This window comes from Hyaena hyaena, unplaced genomic scaffold (assembly GCF_003009895.1).
Source record: "Hyaena hyaena isolate Hyena2069 unplaced genomic scaffold, ASM300989v1 scaffold_302, whole genome shotgun sequence".
NCBI lineage: Eukaryota > Metazoa > Chordata > Mammalia > Carnivora > Hyaenidae > Hyaena > Hyaena hyaena.
Window position 1 is genome coordinate 355,597 of NW_024080936.1, and position 21,821 is coordinate 377,417.

Genomic DNA, 21,821 nt, shown 5'->3' on the forward strand with positions numbered 1-21,821 from the left:
CACCGGCACCTCGACACAAAGGCCCCTGGCCAACCCCTGCGTGGGCTGCACACAGCGGTCCCTCCCCACGAGCAGCACACCCGGCCGGGAGGCCAAGGCCAACGTCAGTGGTGAGGAACCTCGCGGACAGCGGACGGCCTGAGGAAGACACTCCCCTCAGAGCCATCGTGGGACGAACCCGGGGGGCGGGCATCCGGCAGGACCCCCGCCCCGTGCTCCTCCCGACCGCCCGGGGCAGCCGCCCGCGGAAAGGGGGAGAAAGCGTCTCAGCCCAACGGGGCCTAAGGAGAGTGAGATCGGAATTCACACGGGGCAGCGATGGGACCCTGGGACAGAGGACGCGGGGGGCCGAGGGATCGCGACAATAAAGACGGTGTGGCGCGTCCATGGACGGACAGCGGCCCTTGACTGCGGTGGTGGGAACACAGGGCGGCCGCTGCCGAAAGTCACCCCCAAAACAGGGATGCTGAGGGGGGCGGATTGGACACAGGGTCTTTACACAGGGGACCGAGTTAGAACAAGGTCGCAAGGGTCACCCTGACCCAGTGTGACAGATGTCCTTACAGGACATGAGGACACCCAGGGACGACCCTGTGAGGGCGAGGAGAGGAGACAGCAGTCTACACAGCGAGAGCCCCTGGAGGAGCCTGCCAGCACCTGATCTCACACCGCCCGCCTCCGGGGACGGAAACGGCTCGCTTCCACTGCAGCCGCCCCGGGAGACACGCAGAGCCCACCCAGGAGAGACGGGGGTGCGCGTCCTTGGCAGCCAAGGGTGGAAGCTTCAGTGGGTGAGCAGACGTACATGACACACCCACGTCCCTCGGCCGCGAGCGGGAGGCGCCCACACCTGCTGCGGCGGACGGACCCTGAGCACACGACGCTCAGGGAGGGAACCAGACACGGGAGGCCACGCGGGTGTGAGTCCACGTGCGTGACGCGTCCAGAACAGGCTCCTCCACGGACGGGAAGGGGGTCCCGGGGGCAGGGGCGGGGGAGGGGGGTGAGGGTGATGGCTGATGGGGACGGGGCTTCCTTTGGGGAGATGAAATGTTCTGGAATTGTAGAACCCTGTGAATGTACTAAAAACTACCGAGTGGTACGACATATGGTGATGAATCAGTGTATAGAATGCGTCTCACTAAAGCCGTTACTGAGAAAACCGCCCAGAATAAGGAATCACAGGTCAGCAGCCCCGCGAACCGCCCGGCCTCCCCCGGGGCAGCCTCCCAGCGGCCTCTGGCAGCTCGCTCCACTTTCTCCACACGCACACACACACACACAGCTCACTCCACTTTCTCCACACACACACACACACACACACAGCTCACTCCACTTTCTACACGCGCGCGCGCACACACAGCTCACTCCACTTTCTACACGCGTGCACACACACAGCTCACTCCACATCCTGCACGTGCGCGCGCGCGCACACACACAGATCGCTCCACTTTCTGCACGCGCGCACGCGCGCACACACACACACCGATTCCCCATGCTGCTGTGTGTTTCCCAGGCTCACCCTGCACACGACCCGCAGCGGCTGCCGCCCCCAGCCAGGGGCACGTTGCTGGGCCGTCGGGCACCCCGGAGTCTTGCTGGTTAGTGTCTGCTGCTTCCCTCCGTGTGCAGCTGCGCACCCCGAACCCATCCAGCCCAGCCGCCCTCACTCTGCGTCTCAGACCCTCTACAGCCCGAGGTTGCTGTTCCTTCTGCCTCTGATGCTGTTCCTTCCAGTCACCCCTTTGAAACTACGTCTAACACATTCCCAGCAGCACTGCTCCTCGGCCCCATCCACCCACAGGGCCTGCTCTGTCCTCCCCATGGGTCCCGACACACGTGCACGCACACACTCGCGCCCGCACACACACCTAGCACCAGCGATGACCTTCTGCACCCAGGGCCACAGCCGCCCACACGCGCGGGGGCTCCAGAACCCGCAAGGGCATTGGATAAGGGAGGGAGACCTCTGGTCCTACATAGCAGATATGGCCAGAAACCGCTGTCCCTCAGCTCTGTGAGCGGGGACTTCCCACCACCGAGGACACGTCCTCCTCACCCTGAACTGTGGAGCCGTCAGGGTGCGCAGCGACTGTGGTCTTTGTGACTAACGTCAACTTAGCCACGTGGGGCCAGTGGCCACTTTATTGGGTGACGCAGATTCAAATTCTGGTAGATTCTCGGTATTCACAGACTGTGGCTTTGTGAATTCACTTACTCATTAAAGTATATTCGTCTTTATTTGTAAACTTATTTATAAAATCTCTCCGTGGATTTGTCAAATTTTTGTAAATTGACCCTCCTGGTGCTTCTGCGGCCGTTCCCGGGCACAGCCAGGCAGGAAAACCGCTGGGTCCCCGGCCGCCAGCGCGGCCTTCTGGGGTCAGCTCAGCTGGGGAAGAAGGGCCCCTTCTGAGGCTTAGTGCACGTGTTGCCCACGTTTGTGCCTTTTCTGGCTGCTTTGGCTTTAAACTGGCCCCCCGAGCATCCTGACCATGAGGCTGTGATGTGTCTTTCAGAGAAAACGTGTGTATTGAACATGCTTTGTTCAGGAACGCAGAAGGCAGGTAAAGTGCGGATGGGGTGGGGTGAGCGAGCCCCGGCGCCTCCCACGAGCGCTGCTCCAGGGCTCAGAGCGCGTGCGCACACTGCACGCGTGTGAATAATGGCACTCAACGGAACCTTCCAAGTCGCATATTTACGAAGCTATAACTTACAGCAGTGGCCCCATCACAAAGCCTTTTACACACCCGGCACCCCTGGGAGTCCCCAGCTGCCTCCCCCCCCCCCGCCCTGCTCAGCCAGGGAGCCCCCAGAGCGCCCCCACCGCTACGTGACACCCCAGCCTGAGCTTCCCGCACTTGTGATCACACCCAGCTGTGCTTCAGTCAGCTCCCTCCGCTCCCCAAAATGCCTGGGACAGCCTGGCGTCCCGTGTCCTGTAACACCCGACGGGTCAGCCCCCCCCCGGCACCCCCCCGTCGCTGACCGTCTCCTAGGCTTTTCTCTTGGGTGCACACCCAGGAGCGGCAGCACCTGCCCTTCCGGGAAGGCACACAGGCAACTTTGTAAGAAGCCGCCAGGCTGTTTCCCAAGGTGGCCGCACCCCAGCACCCCGACCCCCACCCCCCCGGCGGCGGCCATCAGGGCGCTCCCCCCGACCCTCGCCAGCGGACGGCATTTCCAGCTTCATGGGAATGAGTTCTTAAAAGCTTTATCTGTATCAGACGTGATTCACGCCCTTACTGCTCAGCATTTAAGAGCCGTGCAGCCAGCACTGCAGCCAGAGAATATTTCTCTCATCATCAGGAAAGATCCCCGTCCCCATCAGCCTCACCCGCTCCCCAGTGCCCCTTTCCCCGCCCCCACACTCCCCCGCTTCCCGCCCGTGGAGGCGCCTGTTCCGGACGCCACGCACGCGCACTCACACCCCGCGTGGCCCCCGTGTCGGGTTCCCTCCCTGAGCGTCGTGTGTTCTCGTCGGGTGTGGGCGCCTCACTCCTGCTCGCGGCCGAGGGGCGTGCGCGTGCGCGGTGGACGCACCCGAGGGACGTGCGCGTGCGCGATGGACACACCTGAGGGACGGGCGCGTGCGCGGTGGACACGGTCCTCTGTGGACGTGCGTGTGCGCGGTGGACGCACCGTGTTAACCACTTCCGGCAGACACTGGGTCTTTGCTGTTGAGTCGTGAGGCCGAGGGCGAGCGTTGGGCGCACACACGGCGACCGAGTCCGGTGGTAAAAGTCCTCGCTGACCCTCCAGACGACCGGCCAGACCGCTGACCCCTCTGCGGCGAGGCAGACCGGCCTGGGTCAGAGGCAGGGTGGCGCCTCCTACAGGCCGTGAGGCTCAGGCCGCTCACTCAACCTCTATTTGGGAAAAGGAAATGGAAGTGTTTCCTAGCAGAGGTTTAAAACGTTACAACGGGAAAGCGTGCAGGGAGGCAGCCAAGGCGTGGTCAGGCTGCCTGGGGTGCAGAGACCGCTCCGGCTCTGGGCAGGCCCTGGGGAGGGGCAGGGTTTCTGGGTTTGGGGAGGAGAGAGGCTGGATCTGGGAAGGGGGTTCTGGGATGAGATGACCCTTGAGAAGTGACCATGACAATTCAGGGGCAGGACCTTGCAGGGACGGGGTTTTCCCTAGGGGCTGGAGGCGGGGCAGGGCCTGGCAGGGAAGGGGAGGAAGGGGCTGGCGGTCCTACCCTAACTAAAGAGGAGGATGGGCCAGAAGCCTTGGGGCTGGGGAGCACGACCCCACCACAGGGCAGGAGGCGTGCTCTCATGTGAGTATCACGAGGCCAGAGGAAGCCATTTCGCTCTTGCCTCCGAGCTCCCTGTGGTCCAGGCGAGGCTCCAGGCCCCCCAGGTGGGACAGGGGCGGGGCTCCAGCTTGGAGGGCTGGGGGCAGCCTGTGTGGTCCTCCAGCTCCACTAGAAGTCTGGAGAATGGATCAGAGAAGCTGGGAAGCCTACAGGGATGGAGACACGGTGAGTCTCCCAAGCCCCCTCCCTGGCCCCCACCCTACTGGTTTTGTAATCCAGGCATGAATAAACACACACACGAGCAAATATTCCAAAACCATTAACCATTTCTGTTTGAAACACAGGGGAAAGCCCACAGGGAGGCAAGGGGGGGACTGGCCTGGTCCTGTGTTTTCGTTTTGAAAAAGGAGTAAACAAGCGCCATATCACCCCCCCCATCTGATCTGAAACGAGGAATGGGGCCCCAGCAGGCCCCCTCTCAGGACCTGGGAAGCCAGCCCTCTGCACCCCAGGCTGGCTCCTCCCTTGCTTGCTCCCGCCGTGGACAAGATCATGTTTTCCAAATTCTCAAACAAATGCAAGGTGATCACACACCCACTCGCACCCTAAATCATTAATGAGGAAGCAGCTGGCAGGCAAGGCTGGGATGGGAGAAAGGGCAGCAAATGTACAAGAGAGGAGGCCGGCCTGCTCCTGACCACGTGCTGGGTGCCCCCAGAGCCTCCCCGGGGCCCGGGCCCCGGGCCCCGTCGCCAAGCGGCTGATTCATACACGCTGGGGGCTCTGGGGTCAGGGGAAGACACGCGTGTTGCAGGCCTCCCCCCTTGCGTAATCCCAAGTGTGGGAATCAGTGTGGCTCTCATCAGAGCCTCTGGCCCCGTCTCCCGCACCCGTGCGCTGTCCCCTTCCAGCATCCGGCAGGACTCAAGGGCTGGCCTGAGACAGCAGGGGCCTCATCTCAGCCACAGACACCTCCCTCAGTGGCCTCTTGGCCGCCTTGCTAGCGTTTTCTACCTTACCTGAATTCGAATTTATTTCAAGGAGCTCCAGCGCACGGTGGAACGGAAGGACATTACCTTCAGCCATCTCAGAAGACGTTGAGGAAACTGTTCTGATGAGGGGCCTTGGCAAAGGCCCTGGGGCACGGGTGTGAGGAGGGAGTAGTGTCATTTAGGGAGGAGTCTCCAGAAGGGAAAAGCCATACACTGGAAGCCTGTGAGAATTAGGTCAGAACCAGACAGGTGGCTGGGGGTGCAAGAGCCGGCCACCCTATGCAAAGCAGGACCCCGGGAGGGCTGTGATGGGAACTGGGTTTTAACACAATTCTGACTGTGTAGACACTCCACCAGTGTCAGCTGCCCTCTTCTCCCCCTGGGCTGTGACACTCCCACGTCTTCCTCCCTCCCCACTGCCGTCGAGTGGCGGGGGGCATCCTTGGCACCCGTCCTCCAAAGAAAGAAGGTGAGCAGGTGGCCCTGTGGTACCCAAAGCACAGCTCAAATGGCAGTCCCGGACGAGCAAATCCACGGAATGTGTCAGAGATTCTCCTGAATCCACCGGGACATTCCTGATTAGCCGCTCTGCGGCTCCAGATGGCCTTGCGAGCGGGGGGACGGGAGGCCTCCGTGGAAACGCGCGGCAGCTCTCTGGCATTGGCGCCCGGGAGGGCGCCGGGCCGCGGGCCTGGAGCTGGCACTGTCCCCCAACTGCCAGCCCTGCTGCTTGCTGGCCAGACCTAACTAATGTCATTTTCTCTCTTTAGTCGCCCGCCACTCTGAAGACCCCTTTCTTAGCATGCGTGGAGAGCAGTCACTACAACGATGTCCTCCACCTACTGAGCATCCACTCAGCGTCAGGAACCGCACCAAGCCCACCACGTGGAGGGTCTCCTGAGTGCTTCCCTCTCGGCTCCCGACCCCGCTGACCTAAGGGTTACCCCTGTCACCCACAACCCTTGTACAATTCTTGCCATCATCTCGGAAAAATGTTTGGGATGTTCTTTGGCTGCTGAGATGGAGATGCTCCCCTGCCTGGATGCCCCATGGCAGCGGGATTGTGCTGCGTGCTTCAGGGTCTGATCTCCGGTGGGCAGGGGCTGCCTTGCTCCGCGGACCTCAGTTTCCCCATTCCTGCAGCTTGGGCACAGGGCTGCCGTCGGGCTTCGCTGCTCTGGGGGTGAGCAAAGGATGACCGCATGCTCGGAGGTCAGCGGTGGACACGGAGCCCCGGCTGGTCCGGGACGCGTTAAGCGGCCTTCACCTCGCCGCGTGCTAACCTAAGAGTAGGGACTCCTTTTCAATCAGGCTTTTCGTACACGTGCCCGAAAGCAAGATGGAGCCCCGTAGGTTCTCTGCCCGACTCCAAGATGGCGACGCAGCTCCCTCTACCCTCACGCCCAGGGACGGCCCCTGCCCGTTTGCAAGATGGCGGCAGCCTGGTAGAAAGCACGCTTCCCGCCGCCGGACTCGCCACGTACCCACTCTCAAGATGGCTTCTCCCGCAAAGCCTCACGCAGGAGCGCAGCTCGCTTACTGGCTCAAACTCTGTGACATGATCCCGCCTTTTCTCCCCTCCCCCGTCTCCACGGGTCGTTTCCGTCTCGAGCCCCGACGGACGGCCACTTTCTCCAATGGGCGTCTGCCATTCCTCTTGGCTCCACCCCTAAAGTGTCCTCCTAGCCATTGGGAGGCGGTGGCAGGGCCCTGCGGCGCCCGCCCCGCCCCCTCCCCGTGGCGGGAGCCAATAGGCAGAGCGCGCGGGGGACGTGTTCGGGCGTCTCCGCCATTTTGTGAGTCTATAACTCGGAGCCGTTGGGTCGGTTCCTGCTATTCCGGCGCCTCCACTCCGTCCCCTGCGGGTCTCTTCTGTGTGCAATGGACGGGTGAGTATTGCTTCTACGCGGTACCCGACGACCTCCTGGCTCTCCAGCTTTCCCCTCGCCGCCCCCCGGGTCTCCTCGGGGCCGCGGCCCGTGCGTCGCTCCGCCTCCGCCGGGGTTCGCGGGCGCCTCCGGGGTCCCTCCCCTCCCGGGGCCTGGGGTGCGGGCGCGGGGCAGGCTGCCGGGATTGGGGAAGGGGGGCGTCAGGCGGGCAGTGCCTCCTGGGCTTAGAAGGGGGGTCCAGGCCTCGCTCCCCGCTCATTTCCGGCCTCCGCGCGCCTCGCCCCGAACGCACGCGGCAGTCGCGCGGCCCTTCCCGCTTCCCGTCCGTGCCTCGCGCGCACGCGCCAGTGTCGCGAGCCCCGTGTGAACCTTCCAGCTCCCCGTACCCCCCTGCGCGCGCCCCGTGTGGCCCTTCCCGCTCCCCGTCGAGCCCCCGCGTTTGCGTGCGCAGCTATTCGCGCCCCTGTCGGGCTCTGCGCGTGCGCGGTGTTTCCCGCCGCTTGGACTCTGCCCTCGCCCCCCCACGCCGCGGGCCGAGGCGCGGCGCGGAGACGCCGCCCTCCTGCCCGGAAGGGCGCGGGCCCTCCTCCGCCCCCGCCGGCCGCCCGGCCCCTCCCCGGCTACCCACAAAGGATGGCCGCGCGCCCGAGCCGGGGGCCGGGGAGGGGCCCGTCTGCCCCCCTTTGTTCCCGCCTGCGGGGCGCCCCAGCCGGGGGGCCGCGGAAACCCTGAGGCTGAGGGCCGCGGAGACCGGGCCTGCCCGCAGCGCCAATGCCTGGTCTCCGATGTTAGGTTTCTGGCCTGGGGGAGGGGGAGATGCCAGGACCTGCGGAAAAAGAAGCTCGCTTTAAAGTGAGTGTCTTCCGTCCCGCGTGTCGGGGGCACCGTTTTTCGTGTTCCTGCGGGCGAGGGAGAGGTGCTCATTTTATTAAAGTTCGAGGATCCCCAAGAGTTCTGTCTTTCTGATAGTGGTCTTCGAGCCCTTCTTCCTCGCCGTCTGACCCTCGGGGCGGGGTGGTTAAAAAATGCCTGGAGGGTCACGTGCCTCGTGTGCCTCGGGCTTGAAATGATAGGTTTCAGGCGGAATCGAATGGAGCCTCTTAGAAAGATTGCCGCGGCGTAATGGGCATGATCTCCTCGTGGTCCGCCCTCCGTTCTGGCCAGGACGTGCCTCCCCCCCCCCCCCCCCCCCCCCCCCCCCCCCCCCCGATCAGCCAGGCGGGGTGGGGGCAGCTGCCACAGGCGTCCACCCAAGTGCAGGCCTGGCACAGGCCCCCCCCCCCCCCCCCGCACCNCCAGCGAGCGCCGGAGAGGCCGTTGTGGAAGCGTTCCCCGCTGAGGTCGCGGTCTGGAGTTCCGGAAACGGCGCTCCGAGGCCCGCGTGCCGGTTCGGCTCGGTTTCCCGAACGGGGAAAGGCGGACCTCCGGGAAACACTTCCGTGGGAGGCTCTCCCCGGGACCAGCAGGCCCCGAGTCGCGGGTTAGCGGCAGGGAAGCTGCGTGCTTTTCATTCTTCTGGTTTTTCTGGGAAGTTTTTTTCTTGGCTCGTAAATTTTTAAGAACGTGTTGCTGTCGGTGGGTGAGATTGGGTTTTTTTTGTTGGTTTTTGTTTGTTTTTTTGCCGTGAGGAGGTAAAGGCCCTGCCGCGAGGGGATTGAGGATTGAGGGCAAGAGAGCTGGCGAGGGACCGCAGGCAGCAGCACTACGCTGGTGCTTTGGGGTCACGACACCCAGGATTTGGGTCCCGTGAGTTTGCCTCCCGGAAGCAGGACCCGGGGGCTCCCAGATCTCAATAGGGAAGTTGGCCTTTGTCCAGGCCAGGGGTGCGTGTGGCTGCTCCAGGGCCTGCCACCTGGTCCCGGATCACCTGTCTTCGGCCAGGTGACCGGCCGTTGTGTGACGATGCGGTGGCTTAGTCCACGGGGCAGGCGGGTGGCCCAGTGGGGGGCGTTGCTGACTCCGTTCCCTTCCTGGATGGATGTTCCATGAGTCACTTAGGACCTGGCTGGTTCTCGGTTGTCGGGCACCAGACCTTGGAGGGCTTTGCAGAGCCGTACTAGGAGCTGGCACCGAGTTGAGACGCACAGGGCTGTGGGGACCCTCAGGTAATCCTGCTTTTCTCGCGCCTTCCTCCAGCACCCCTGAGGCGGGGAGAAAGTCCAGTCACGCAGAGCCAAGTTGATAAGTAACTTGTGTTAATTTTATCTGAGCACTCAAGTTGAGCTGCCACCTTCCTGGGGAGCCTTTCATGCCGTGACGTGGAGTCCCCTAGTCTTTCCCCTGGAGTCGAAGCTCTGACCCCGGGGTCTGAGAGCTGCCTTCCCGCTGGCTTCCGTTCCTACTCAAATGCTCCCTAAGTGCTTCCACTGCTTAGAAAGCAGACAACAGTACTTGAACCTCAATAACAACGTCAGGGATCCCTCTTGGGGCTTTTGAAGGGGGTGTCTTTGTCCTTGGACAGGTCCGGAGGCGGGGCCTGGGGTCCTGCTGGGAGGGACGGAGCTGGAAGACAATGGTGGCTCCTTTTCAAGTTGAGAATTAAGATGGACGTTCACTTCCCTGCTTGAAGGGGTCTAGCGGGGAGGGGGGCTGTGTGGTCTGCAGCGAGCCACACTGGTAGCCACGGGGACCTCCTAACACCCTAGTGGCAGTGGCTGTGGGCTCCCCACCCCTAGGACAGGGATGGTCTTTCCTACCGTCGGACACCGGCCACACACCTGGCTAACGCTCTTTTCTTTCTCTCCACAGCATCGTCCCAGACATAGCAGTTGGTACAAAGGTAGGTACTTCTGGCTCAGCCTGAGTTTGCACTGATGGCCTGGGCTGTCCGCCGTGCCACAAGCCCCCATGCCACCTCTGGGCCCTGTCCTCTGCCCAGCAGCCTCAAGGCTGGTCCAGACTGCGTTTTGATCCTCGTGGTCTCACTGGTCCCTCAGTAGAAAACACACCAATGCACCTTTGGCCTTGAAATGCACCTGCCCTGAAATTGAGAGCGGGTGAGAGTCCTGCCTTTACAGCTCACAGTTTAAGTGGGACGTGCAGTGGCGCAAACGCCCCGTCAGAAAGCTCTGAGTGCTCTTGGTTTGATGTGAGAAAAGTCAAAATCTGGTTGTGTCCAAAGCACTTGGTGGAGTGGGTGGTGAGATTGGAGGGCGCATAGGGGCTCTGGGACAGTTTGGGGCTATTTTTGAGAGTGCTATGGTTTGGATAGTTATGTTTTGAGGAAGTTTAATGTTTCTGAGGTGAGGGAAGGTGAGGTGGCCGCGTCCCTTCTATATGGAAGCTGTTCTGAGTGTCGGTGAGAAAGGTGAACGTGGTAGCACAGAGCTGCCCCACAGGAGGTGGGGGCCAGGTGCTCCCTCCCGGCTGCAGGCCAGGCGTGGGCGCGGCACGGAGGTGGCCGGTGGGGGATCCTGGGCCTGGTGGCAAGCGCTGCCGGTCAGCTGGTGACCGACTGGACTGGGGCTGGGACGGGGGGGGGATCCCCCTCCTCCGGCCATGGCTCCTGGGCTCCCTGCAGGTGGCTCAGGTGACCCAAGCAAGCAGCCAGCTGGTTTCTGGTCAGTCGGCCGTGGTGCCCGGGCTGGGTTTCACTTTTCCCAAGTGGATTCTTGTCTTCACACGCTGCCCGTCCTGATCTTCCTGCAGATAAAACCTGTTTGTTAGGTGGTGAGAGGGGAGAGGGACTTTCATCTGAGGCATTTGTAACAGTCACAGAAAATGTGCGGATTGCAAGTAACCCTCCCCCTCACCGTGGGAGCCGTTTCCCAGCCGGAGCGACTCAGGTCTCCTCCTGGCCATCATAGTCCCTGGGGACCCGTGCTTCCAGGACCCCCCCCCCCTTCAGACAGAAGCTCCTGCGTGATGGCGGTGGGCCCACTGGTCACAGGCCTGTGGGTGTTCTGATGCCCGAGGTTCTGCCCTGTGAAATGTCCAGCGCTCTCAGGCTAGGGATCCGTGTGTGTCCCGTGTAGCGTGGGGGTGGGGGGGGTCTGTGTCCTGGGAGGCCGGTGGAGTGCAGGAAGGCGAGTGAGCATGTTGTCCAGAGACGCAGGGGGGGCAGGAGGCCACTGGCGGACTTCCCGGTCCTGCCCGCTGCTGGGCCTCGGCAGGGGCCAGCACACCCTAGTGGTGGTGGTGTGGCTGGCGGGTGGGGGCAGGTCAGGGCCCGGGAGTCCCGAGGCCGGAAGGGGCTGTCCTGTGGCCCAGGCGGGTGGGATCTGGACAGACATGCCCTGGGGACTCATGAGGGCCTTTTCCTTGGCCACCTTGACTCATGACAGGGTGCAACTGGTTGGTGGTTCTTAACGCTTCCCTTCCATCGTGTACGGCCGCGGCCCAGGAGCAGGCCTGACTATTCGTTGCCCTTCCAGAGGTCCCCACGGAGGAGCCGAGCGGGTCCCCTCTCGACTCTGTGGGCACTTGCCCCCGCGCCACCGGACTTCAGGGCTCCTGGCCGTGGGGGCCTGTGCAGGTGTCTGCCCGTCCTGGGGCATGGGTTTGGGGACAGGCCAGCCGGGGCAGCCGCTTCCTATCCCAAAGGGCGATTTCTAAGCCTCCAGTTTCCTTTAGCTGTTGTTATTGGCTGCTGGGCATGGAGGTTCTGGAGGGTTTGAGGGCGCCGGGCGCTAGGCTCGTGCGTTCACAGGCTGTTTAGAGTGGAGTGAAGATAAGGTGTCCTTGAGGCAGGCAGAGCCATGTGGAGAAAGCGGGAGGCCCTGGAGGCCCAGGTGGGCTGGGCTTTCCTGTTCCTGTCCTGGGGCGGCTGAGGCCTCGAGACCCTGAGTCCAGAGACTGAGGAGTCACTCGTGGTTCCTGGTGACTCCGTTCTGAAGCCCGAGAGCGTGGGGCCTGGGGCTGTGGGGTCCCTCGCCTCGTATGTGCTGCTTCTGTCCTCGGGCCTCACCCGGCAGGAGGGACACCTCCTGCTTTCTAGGCCCAGGGTCGGTCTAACATGGTTCTGGGGGGTTGACCAGCGTGTGGCAAGGGAGCGCAGGCCACAAGTCCCAGGGCACCGGGGTCCCCGCCCCTCATTGCACAGTGACGCCCACTGCGCGGAGGGAGGTAGTGTTTCTGAGTGAGCGACTAGAGCAGGGCTCAGGTTTCCTCCGACGCCTGGAAAACAGGCCACAGGCCCCTGTGGCTCAGCAACCGGCTGTGGCGCCACAAGGGGGCTTTGTTCCTTGGCTGCCAACGGCCCTGTGGCCGTCGAAGATGGTCCCACGGTCTTGACGTGGGCAGGCTTACAGCCCAGCTGTGTAGGACGGAGCAGGGCCGGGCTCCGCCCCCTGTGGCCGTTGGCACGAGGCCCTGTCTGTGCAGGAAGGTCCTGCAGAGCGTGGGACGGACAGGACGCGTGAATCCACCACAGGGAGCGGGTCCCCCGCCCCTGCCTTGGAAAGGAGCAATGTGCCCTGGGATTAGGGTTTGGGGGGGGGAGATGGCTGGTTTGGGGTGTGGTCTTTCTTAGGGCCATATTGCACAGGAGGGGTGGACCCAGGGGTCCTGAGAAGGATGTCCGGTCTCCCGCTCTGCTCCACACACCCCCTGTCTCTTCCAGCGGGGATCCGACGAGCTTTTCTCTGCCTGTGTCACTAACGGACCCTTTATCATGAGCAGCAACTCAGCCTCTGCAGGTAATTCTGCGTGCAGCCCCCTGTGCCCTGGCTGCGGGTGGGCAGGGGACACCTGCTGGTGGCCTCCCAGGGCCATGGAGGAAGCTGCTTCTGGGGGGAGAGGGCTTCTCAGGAGCGTAGACGGTGCTTTACGCCCTACAAACCGCTCCTTTTCCAGCAAATGGGAACGACAGTAAGAAGTTCAAGGGTGACAACAGGAGTGCAGGTGTGCCCTCCAGAGTGATCCACATCCGCAAGCTCCCGAGCGACGTCACCGAGGGCGAGGTCATTTCCCTGGGTCTGCCCTTTGGGAAGGTCACCAACCTCCTGATGCTGAAAGGGAAAAATCAGGTACTTGCTCTTAGTCTTGCACGTCCCCTTCCCGGGAAGGCTCGGATCCGGACCCGGCTCACGCTCCCGTCCTGCCAGGCTTTCATCGAGATGAACACCGAGGAGGCCGCCAACACCATGGTGAACTACTACACCTCCGTGACGCCCGTGCTGCGCGGCCAACCCATCTACATCCAGTTCTCCAACCACAAAGAACTCAAGACGGACAGCTCCCCCAACCAGGCGGTGCGTGTCTGGGCTTGGGGCGCGGTGGGTGGAGTCTGGTGAGAAAGGAGCAGGTGGCGTGGGACTCGTGGCCATAACCTCCCCCCTCCCCGCCCCCACAGCGGGCCCAGGCAGCATTGCAGGCGGTGAACTCGGTGCAGTCAGGAAACTTGGCCCTGGCCGCCTCGGCTGCCGCAGTGGACGCTGGGATGGCCATGGCAGGCCAGAGCCCGGTGCTCCGGATCATCGTGGAGAATCTTTTCTACCCGGTGACTTTGGATGTGCTGCACCAGGTGAGGGGGGCCGGAGGAGGGCATGCGGACCCCCACATCCCGGCGCAGACCGCGGGGCTCCCCGGGCAGAGGTCAGAACTGCTCCTTCTCTTGCAGATCTTCTCCAAGTTTGGCACGGTTCTGAAAATCATCACGTTTACCAAGAATAACCAGTTTCAAGCGCTGCTGCAGTACGCTGACCCCGTGAGCGCCCAGCACGCCAAGCTGGTGAGTGGGTCCCCAGGATGGCTGCTTGGCCCGCCCTCCGCCCCCCATCCCCCGCGCCTCATGGCCCGTCTCCCTGCAGTCACTGGATGGGCAGAACATCTACAATGCCTGTTGTACTCTCCGCATCGACTTCTCCAAGCTCACCAGCCTCAACGTCAAGTACAACAACGATAAGAGTCGTGACTACACGCGCCCCGACCTGCCGTCTGGGGACAGCCAGCCCTCGCTGGACCAGACCATGGCTGCTGCCTTCGGTAAGACGCCCGGCAAGGTGCCCAGGACCACCGTGTGCCATGGGAGGCGAGGATGTGTAGCTCAGTGTCAGTGCCCCAGGCACCCCGTGACGCCGACTCTGCGCCCAGGGAGGTTGGTGCCTGTTGCTCCTTAGACGGCCAGCACGGCGCCCGGCCCAGACCGCCCGCTGGGCGTGGGGTCGCGGACACACAGCCCTTGCTCGCGGCGGAGGCGGTGGGTGCGATGATTAGTGTCTCTTTGTTTCTAGGTGCACCTGGTATAATGTCAGCCTCTCCGTATGCAGGAGCTGGTTTCCCTCCCACCTTTGCAATTCCTCAAGCTGCAGGTACTCAAACACTTGACCTTGGTCCCCACCGTCGATTGTGCATGCCCACACACCTTTCCAGTAGCTCTGCTTCCACGGGCAGCTGACGTGGGCGCAGTCTCGGGGGAGGCCCGCCTCCCTGGGTCCGGGGCTCTGGGTTCCCCGAGGAGCCTGGACAGGGCAATCTTAGGACAGGGCCGTTCAGAGGACCCGCTGACCCCGCAGTCTCTGGTCTGGTTCCCTTAAAGCACCTCCCGGGCGAGGACGAGCGCGCACGGTGGTTGGAGGGACGTGTCCCTGGGAGATGAATTTAAGTGGCCTGGTGAGCAGAGCGGCACGAGCCGGGGGGGGGGGCACACCGGAGCGTCCCTCCCGGGGGGCCGGCCAGCCCTCCTGACAGGCACGGGCCTGCTGCGTCCCACCCGGGTGTCGTCTGCATGGTGACGGGCGCCTGCATGCACGCACGCACGCACGGCCCGCCCGGGGCTCGATTCTGCACCCGCCATGTGGAGCTTCTCTGTGCTGTGTGGCGCGTGTAGTCGGGCCTGACCCCGGCACTGTGTGCCGCGAGGAGAGGAAGGAGGAGCCAGCAGGCCCACACCGTGGGCACCGCGCCGAGCGTGGCCTCGGCCGCCTCCTGCGTGAGGATGGGCAGGATCCGTGCTCGCCTCTCAGCAGAAGCCCGGGCGCTGCTGCTCACGTCCTGACCGCCCTTCCGTCTTCAGGCCTCTCTGTTCCTAACGTGCATGGGGCCCTGGCTCCTCTGGCCATCCCATCGGCGGCGGCGGCAGCGGCGGCGGCGGGCCGGATCGCCATCCCAGGCCTGGCCGGGGCAGGAAACTCTGTCCTGCTGGTCAGCAACCTCAACCCCGAGGTACGTGCCTCTTCCTTCCAGGTTGTCGTTCCCAGAAGCACGAGCGGGGCAGTTACAGTCAGCGGGTCTCAGTGCAGAGGGCAGCGGGCTGAGCTCTTGTGTGGCCCCAGGCGCCGGGGTCCCCCCTCCTCGGGTCGTGGTGCCCCTCTGTGCCGATCCGCTCACTGCCGCCGCCTCCACAGCCCTCGGCATTCTCTCGTTCTCCTTTATGCCTCAGTTTACGTCTCTGATTCCGTAATACGCAGAGTCGAGATATGCTTTGATATGTGAAAGCAGCCCTTAAAATTTCTAGCTAAACGAGGCACCGGACGCCTGCCGGGCACCTCTGTCTGGGTCACGCTGCCCTGCGGCTGAGGTCCCTGGGATGGCAAAACAAACCCGTGTCCGTCCGGGTGGCAGAGTTTGGCTCACAGAGAGCTCGGGTGAGCTGGAAGGGTTCACGGTCTTTAACTCGGGAAAGACGACCAGTTAACGGGCATTTCAGACTGTTCTCTCCTCTGTCTGCCGCTCCTGCGACTTCCCGGCCCCAGGCGGCCGGACCCTGGCGAGGCCTCCAACTAACAGACTCGCTCCGCCTTGTGCTTGTGTGAGCGCTGTTCCGAGGCCCGCCCGCCGCGGCGAGCAGGAGGCCAGGGCCCCCGGGGCCGGGCTGCCGCGGGGGGGTCCTGGCCGCTTGTCTCCTGCTCGCCGCGGGGAAGGGCGCTCTCCTGCCTGTGTTCGCGAGGTGACCCTGTGACTTGTAATGTGTGTAGATCTTGACTGATGGAGCACTCGTATTTCTTATGTATTTACTGACCTGTGTTTTTTTGCTACTTTTTTTCTTTTCTCCCCTTCCCCTTTCCCAATTTTTTTTCTTGCCCTGATCCGGAATTTCTTTGCCAACTGACTGCACGGTACTTCTGCTTCCTGTTGTTGCTTGAAACAAAACAAAACCATAAATAAATAAACAAAAACAAAACAAAATTCCCCCTCAAACCCTGCTCTCCGGAAACCAACCTGCCCTTGAATATTAACATCCTGACAACTTCATCATCCATCAACCTGCACGCCTGCGGGGCTGCCTCCTCGTGGTGGACGATTGGCAACTCGCCCCCTGACCTCTCCCTTTCCCTGTCCCTCGCTGCCTTGCTCTGCTGTCCTCTAAAGAGAGTCACACCCCAAAGCCTCTTTATTCTTTTCGGTATGTTATCATTCACACTTTTATTACCTTGTTTTCATTTAATTGAGGTTATTTTTTACGCCCTAAGATGTACTATGAGTTTGCAGTTGGGCACTCTGCCTCCATACGTGGCTTGCCTTCGGTTTGCGTATTTATTCTGACTCGGTAGTCGCATGGTTTATTGCCCTGCATGCTTTTCGGAGAGTTAGAGTGTCGGTAGCATGCTAAAGTGCTGGTTCTTGGCATTGACCTCTCCTGGATTTTATGACTTCTCTGCTGAAGGTAGTCTTCCTGGTATAGTTCCCTGTGACTAGACGCAGGTGCCCAGAGGCAGAATAAGCAAACCTTCGGGAAGAGCCAGCCCTGTGAGGGGTGTGCGGGGCGTGGGGGCTGGTGGGGGAGGCGGCTGCGGGGCCCCAGGCGGCTCAGGACCCCTGTCCCTGCGCTCTTGAAGGCGTGTACGGCGACGTACAACGGGTGAAGATCTTGTTCAACAAGAAGGAGAACGCTCTGGTGCAGATGGCTGACGGGAGCCAGGCGCAGCTGGGTAAGGAGGCCGGGGAGGGACTGCGGGGGGGGCGGGGGGGGGCCGCGGGGCGGGGCCGGGGTCACGTGCTTCCTGCCTCCGCAGCCATGAGCCACCTGAACGGGCACAAACTGCACGGGAAGCCGGTGCGCATCACGCTGTCCAAGCACCAGAACGTGCAGCTGCCCCGGGAGGGCCAGGAGGACCAGGGCCTGACCAAGGACTACGGCAACTCGCCTCTGCACCGCTTCAAGAAGCCCGGCTCCAAGAACTTCCAGAACATCTTCCCGCCCTCGGCCACGCTGCACCTCTCCAACATCCCGTAGGTGTCGGGCGTGGGCGGGGCCTCCCTGGGGCACCCCGGGGCCTCCCTGAGAACCGCGTCCAGCGCCCCCTCTCCCCGCAGGCCCTCTGTGTCCGAGGACGACCTCAAGATCCTCTTCTCCAGCAACGGCGGCATCGTCAAGGGGTTCAAATTCTTCCAGTGAGTGCTGGCCCGCCCCCCCCCCCCGGGCCCCGGCCCCGCCCCCCGGCCCCGCCCCCCCAACGCCTTTGGCCCTGTGTGTCCCGTAGGAAGGACCGCAAGATGGCCCTGATCCAGATGGGCTCCGTGGAGGAGGCCATCCAGGCGCTCATCGACCTGCACAACCACGACCTGGGCGAGAACCACCACCTGCGGGTGTCCTTCTCCAAGTCCACCATCTAGGGCCCCCAGGGACAGGCCCGCTGGCGCCCGGCCGCAACTTCCATCATTCCAGAGAAAAGCCACTTTAAAAAGCAGCTGAAGTGACCTTAAAAGACCAGAGATTTTATTTTTTTAAAAGAGAAATCAGTTTACCTGTTTTTAAAAAAAAAAATTAAATCCAGTTAACCTTGCTCATCCTGGGGAGATGGGGTGCCGGCCTCAGGCTCTTGGCGACAGTGGACAGCGCGGCCCCCTCCCTCCCCAGCCCCCGAGCCCGTGCCTTCTGCAGCCCCTGCGGGGTGGGCGCGCCCGGACCTCGACTGGGCTTTCTTGTGCCTTAAAACCAGCTGCTCCGGCAGGGCCCTCGCCGCGGGGGCGGGGCAGGGGGGCGGCCTCCCCGTGGGATCATGTGCCTGGTGCAGCGGGAGGCCGCGAGCTGCAGGGACCGGCCGGCGCCCCGATCCGTATAATCAAGTGTGTGATTCTCCCCACCCCCAGGGACCCCGACTCGGGCAAGACCCCCGAGGGCACCGGCCCCGTCCTTCAGCTCGGAGCTGTTTTCACCGTAATCTCTGTTACGCTTTGATGCAGTTGCAGACATCTGTGCCTATAGCAATATTTCCAGTTGACCAAATATTCTAATCTTTTTTCATTTATATGCAAAAGAAATAGTTTTAAGTAACTTTTTATATAGCAAGATAAAAATGGTATGAGTATAATCTCGATTTCCTTCTTGTGGTATGACCTTTACATACTGTCCTTTTTTATTTTATTCCTTGTGATTAAGTTGCAGGGCAGACCCCGGGGCCCCGCCCCTTCCGGGGGGCCCCGCCCGCCGCCTCCAGATGCCTTACTCACGCCTAACCTGTTCCCTGTCCAGGGGACGCGCGCTCTTAAACTTTCAGGGTTTCCTTTCTCCTGCAAATTTTGGACCAAAGTTTTGTTTTTTGTCTGCCTCTAATGCTGGGGCCCCAGAAGGTGGGACAGCGGCCCCGAGTCTTAACTGTCTCCCGCAGGTCGTCCTGCGCTCACGGGTCCGGGGGGCTCCCCTGCGAGCAGACCCCGTGCCAGCCAGCCCCCTGCCTCGGGCCTGGACCCTCGAGTTTCCGTGTTGGGGTGGAACAAGGGTGTAAATATTTATAATTTTTTTATACCTGTTGTAAAACGAGGGGCAGCAAACGTGGTTTTTTATAAAGGTGACACAGATGTATATTTTGATAACCGCAGTTACAGGCTCAGTATTGTGACGGGGAGTGAGGCGCATTCCACTGCCCACCCCGGAGGCTTGTAATGCAGAGAGAACCGAATTAAAGCGATTTTACAACTCCTACCTTTTCTGTAGGCTCTTTCTTCCTGTTCACATTGTAGAGGGCAGCTGGCCAGTCTGCTGGACTTTGAATAAATGTCTCTGCATCCTGCACTCGATTCCCTTTTTATTCCGCCTTTGTCTTCACTGCTATTTCCTTCTCTGTGCGAGTTTAGCCTCTCACTTCTGACGGCGCGGGGGAGGTGGGGGGGGGGCCACAGGCCACTGCTCCCACCCCTGAAAGCGGTCTGGTGTTGCCAGCCCCACCCCCCGGCTCTTGTGTAGGGGGTTCTGGACCACAGTGACTCAGCCAGGACTCAGCGGGTGATGACCTTTTATTGTCAGATCGTGAAGTGCTTCCCCTGTCCCCCCCGCCCCCTCCCCAGCGGTCCCCGCCTTCGTCCCGCCCCCCTCAGTCCTTGAACCTTCGGGCAGCCTGCATCTTTCGGTAGTAGCTCTCGGCCTCTGCCTCGCCTGCAGCCTCCCGCTCGCCCAGCACCAGGCCACCAGCTTTGCGCCTCAGCGTGGACTCCCGGCTGCCCGGCCCCAGCGCCCCATCAGCCATGCCCAGCGGGGGCAGCCCCTCGCCCGTGGCCAGGTTCACCGTGGCCACGGCCCCAAATCGCGGCTCCTCTTGGTCCACGTCGCTGATGGACGAGCCAGGGGACACACCTGGCGGCTTGGGCCCACCGCGGAAGCCACGGGCCAGGTCCCCCAGCTCGTAGCCACCCTCGCCCTCTGCCCCCTTGGCCGTGCCCCCCGCCGTCTTCCACTCCCACGGCCCGTTACCGGAGGACAAGTGGACCACGGGGTGGTGGGGCGCGTGCGCGTCGATGGTGACGATACTGGCCGAGTCGCGGTCTGAAGGCGATCTGTACTGCGAGGAGTCGGAGCTGGCGCTGGAGGATGAGGCAGTCTCCGCCCCCTTGGGCCCGGGCCCGCCCGGCGCCTTGGACATGGCGATCACCTGCAGCAGCCTCGGCGGGTTGGCCACGCGGGGCTGGGTGGAGGCCGCGGCCACGGCCGCCCCGCTCTTCTCCGCCATCATGAGCCACTTGGCCCGCACGGCTGCGCTGCTCTTGGGGGACAAGCCGCCTGCCGCCTGCGCCCCCTCCTCGGGAATGTGCACCAGCGGCTGCGGCCCTGCCCGCGGAGGGAGAATGACCCGAGGCCCGAGCCCTGGCCGAGCCTGGACGGTGGGGTAGAGTGAGGGCGGGGCCGGCCCCCCCTCCTCACCCTCCTCCTCCTCCTCTTCCTCCTCCTCCTCTTCCTCCTCTTCCTCCTCCTCCTCCTCCTCCTCCGCCATGGGCTCCGCAGGCGCCCGCAGGTGCCCGGGGCTGGCCTCATCGGGCAGCCCGAGGCCGCGGCCCTCCAGCGACTTCTGTTTCCACTCGCTGATGAGCTGCTTGGAGCGAGAGGCGTCGAGCGGCACGTGGATGGTCATGTGGCGGCGGGCAGGGTCGTCGAGCGAGGGCGTGCTGACGCGGGGCAGCGTGTGGCTGAAGGTGACCATGTTCTCCTTGCCCATGGGGCTGCGCGGGGCCAGCAAGTCCACGTCCACGCTGGCCCGCTTCAGGCTGCCCAGCGAGGTCTTCTCCCGCGCCACGGGCCGGGGCACGCCTTCCAGCCGCCCGGGCGGCCCCAGCTCGTCGGTGCTCACGGACTTGTTCTGCTGGTACACGGAGTCGTGGCCCCGCTGCGTCAGGGCCCGCAGCGCGTCCTTGGCGGGTGCCTGCGCCACCGGCCTCTCTGCGGCCGGGGCCTGGAAGTTGCCGACCGCGTGGCAGGCCTGAGGGTGAGGGGGGCGCTGAAGACCAGGGCTCGCCGAGGCCAAGGCCGTGTGAGCGGAGAGCCTGGCCTTCCTGCGCCACCAGAGCGGGGAGCCCCGCTCGCTTCCCAGTGGGGCAAACCCCCCTCAGGCCGCTCACGCTCTGCACACCTGGCAAGTCTGAGCCCGTGAGATCCTGACTCCAGCGTTCCGAGGGAGGACACTCCTCAGACCCCCCCCTCAGGGCAGGGCCAGGTCTCCCCCTCTGGACCCCCCCACACCCTGCCCCGACCTCACCGGGGGCTGGCCTTCCCTGACGGACCTCTACCCGCACCCCGCCAGCCTCCCCCTGTCGGACCTCCTCCCCCGACCCGGGGCCAGCCTCCCCCATGCCAGTCGGCCTCCCCCCCAGAACCTCCCCTTGGGGCAACCTCCGTCCCTCAGAGCTTCCCCCTGGGGGCCTCCCCCGCCCCCTTACCAGGTAGGCCGCGATGCCGGCGCCGATGAGGAAGCCGGCGTACACGTCCACCGGGTGGCTGCGGTACTGCGTGATCTGGGTGAGGCCGCAGACGCCCGCCGCGATGGCGAAGCCGAACACCAGGATGGGCTTGAGCAGCTTGGTGGCGTCTGAGATGACGGAGTTGAAGTACATCTGGGGGCGGGCGGGGCGGGTCAGAGCGGCAGGCTCCGCGGGCGGCTGGGGGGGGTGCTCAGGGCGGGCCAGGACTCACCGACACGTAGACCGCGGCGAAGGCGGACAGCGTGGCGTGCTGCGACGGGAAGGTCTTCCTGTAAGAGGCGTCAGGTGAGCCCCGCCGGCCTGGGCCCCTCGTGCCCCAGAACCCCGCCCCCCGCGGGCGCCTGGGGGCCAGCTCACCGCGCAGACAGGATGGCATGGGCGTCTCGGCCCGAGCAGATGTCCTGTGTGATGTAGGGGTTGGCCTCACACGACGTGCCCAGCAGCGTGTAGTTGGGCTTGCAGACCGTCAGGAAGAAGGGTGCGTGGTAGCCCGTGGCCAGCTGGATGACGTCGGTCACCAGCGCCGTGGCACACAGGCCGAACACGTGGACGCCTGCGGGGCGGCGGGGTCAGGGCCGGGGGGCTGGGAGCCGGGGGGGGGGGCCCCCACCCCCC

The 21,821-nt window shown here is 63.3% G+C and overlaps 2 protein-coding genes across 4 annotated transcripts in view; one reads left to right on the top strand and one right to left on the bottom strand.

Annotated features, from left to right (window-relative positions):
* The first annotated feature begins 7,042 nt into the window (after nt 1-7,042).
* On the top strand, nt 7,043-19,032 carry PTBP1 (polypyrimidine tract binding protein 1). Of its 3 annotated transcripts, none has more exons than XM_039248038.1 (15): nt 7,043-7,139; nt 9,888-9,918; nt 12,700-12,775; nt 12,933-13,105; nt 13,184-13,330; nt 13,432-13,602; nt 13,699-13,809; nt 13,889-14,063; nt 14,312-14,389; nt 15,094-15,242; nt 16,389-16,422; nt 16,856-16,948; nt 17,033-17,249; nt 17,334-17,411; nt 17,501-19,032. In XM_039248038.1, the coding sequence occupies exons 1-15, from the start codon at nt 7,132-7,134 to the stop codon at nt 17,631-17,633; spliced, it is 1,674 nt and encodes a 557-aa protein (XP_039103969.1). In that variant the 5' UTR covers nt 7,043-7,131; the 3' UTR covers nt 17,634-19,032. The 3 variants fall into 3 exon arrangements, with proteins under 3 accessions (XP_039103969.1, XP_039103970.1, XP_039103971.1); XM_039248040.1 differs by lacking the exon at nt 7,043-7,139 and adding an exon at nt 7,917-7,991; XM_039248039.1 differs by lacking the exon at nt 14,312-14,389.
* Nucleotides 19,033-19,330: 298 nt separating this feature from the next.
* PLPPR3 (phospholipid phosphatase related 3) overlaps nt 19,331-21,821 on the bottom strand; it is a 14,777-nt gene continuing 12,286 nt past the window's right edge. Inside the window, exons 6-9 of the mRNA XM_039248185.1 lie at nt 21,564-21,759; nt 21,418-21,475; nt 21,165-21,338; nt 19,331-20,707 (exon numbers count right to left, since the gene is read on the bottom strand). Coding sequence (XP_039104116.1) covers nt 19,331-20,707; nt 21,165-21,338; nt 21,418-21,475; nt 21,564-21,759 — 1,805 coding nt within the window. The remainder of the gene's footprint in view (nt 20,708-21,164; nt 21,339-21,417; nt 21,476-21,563; nt 21,760-21,821) is intronic.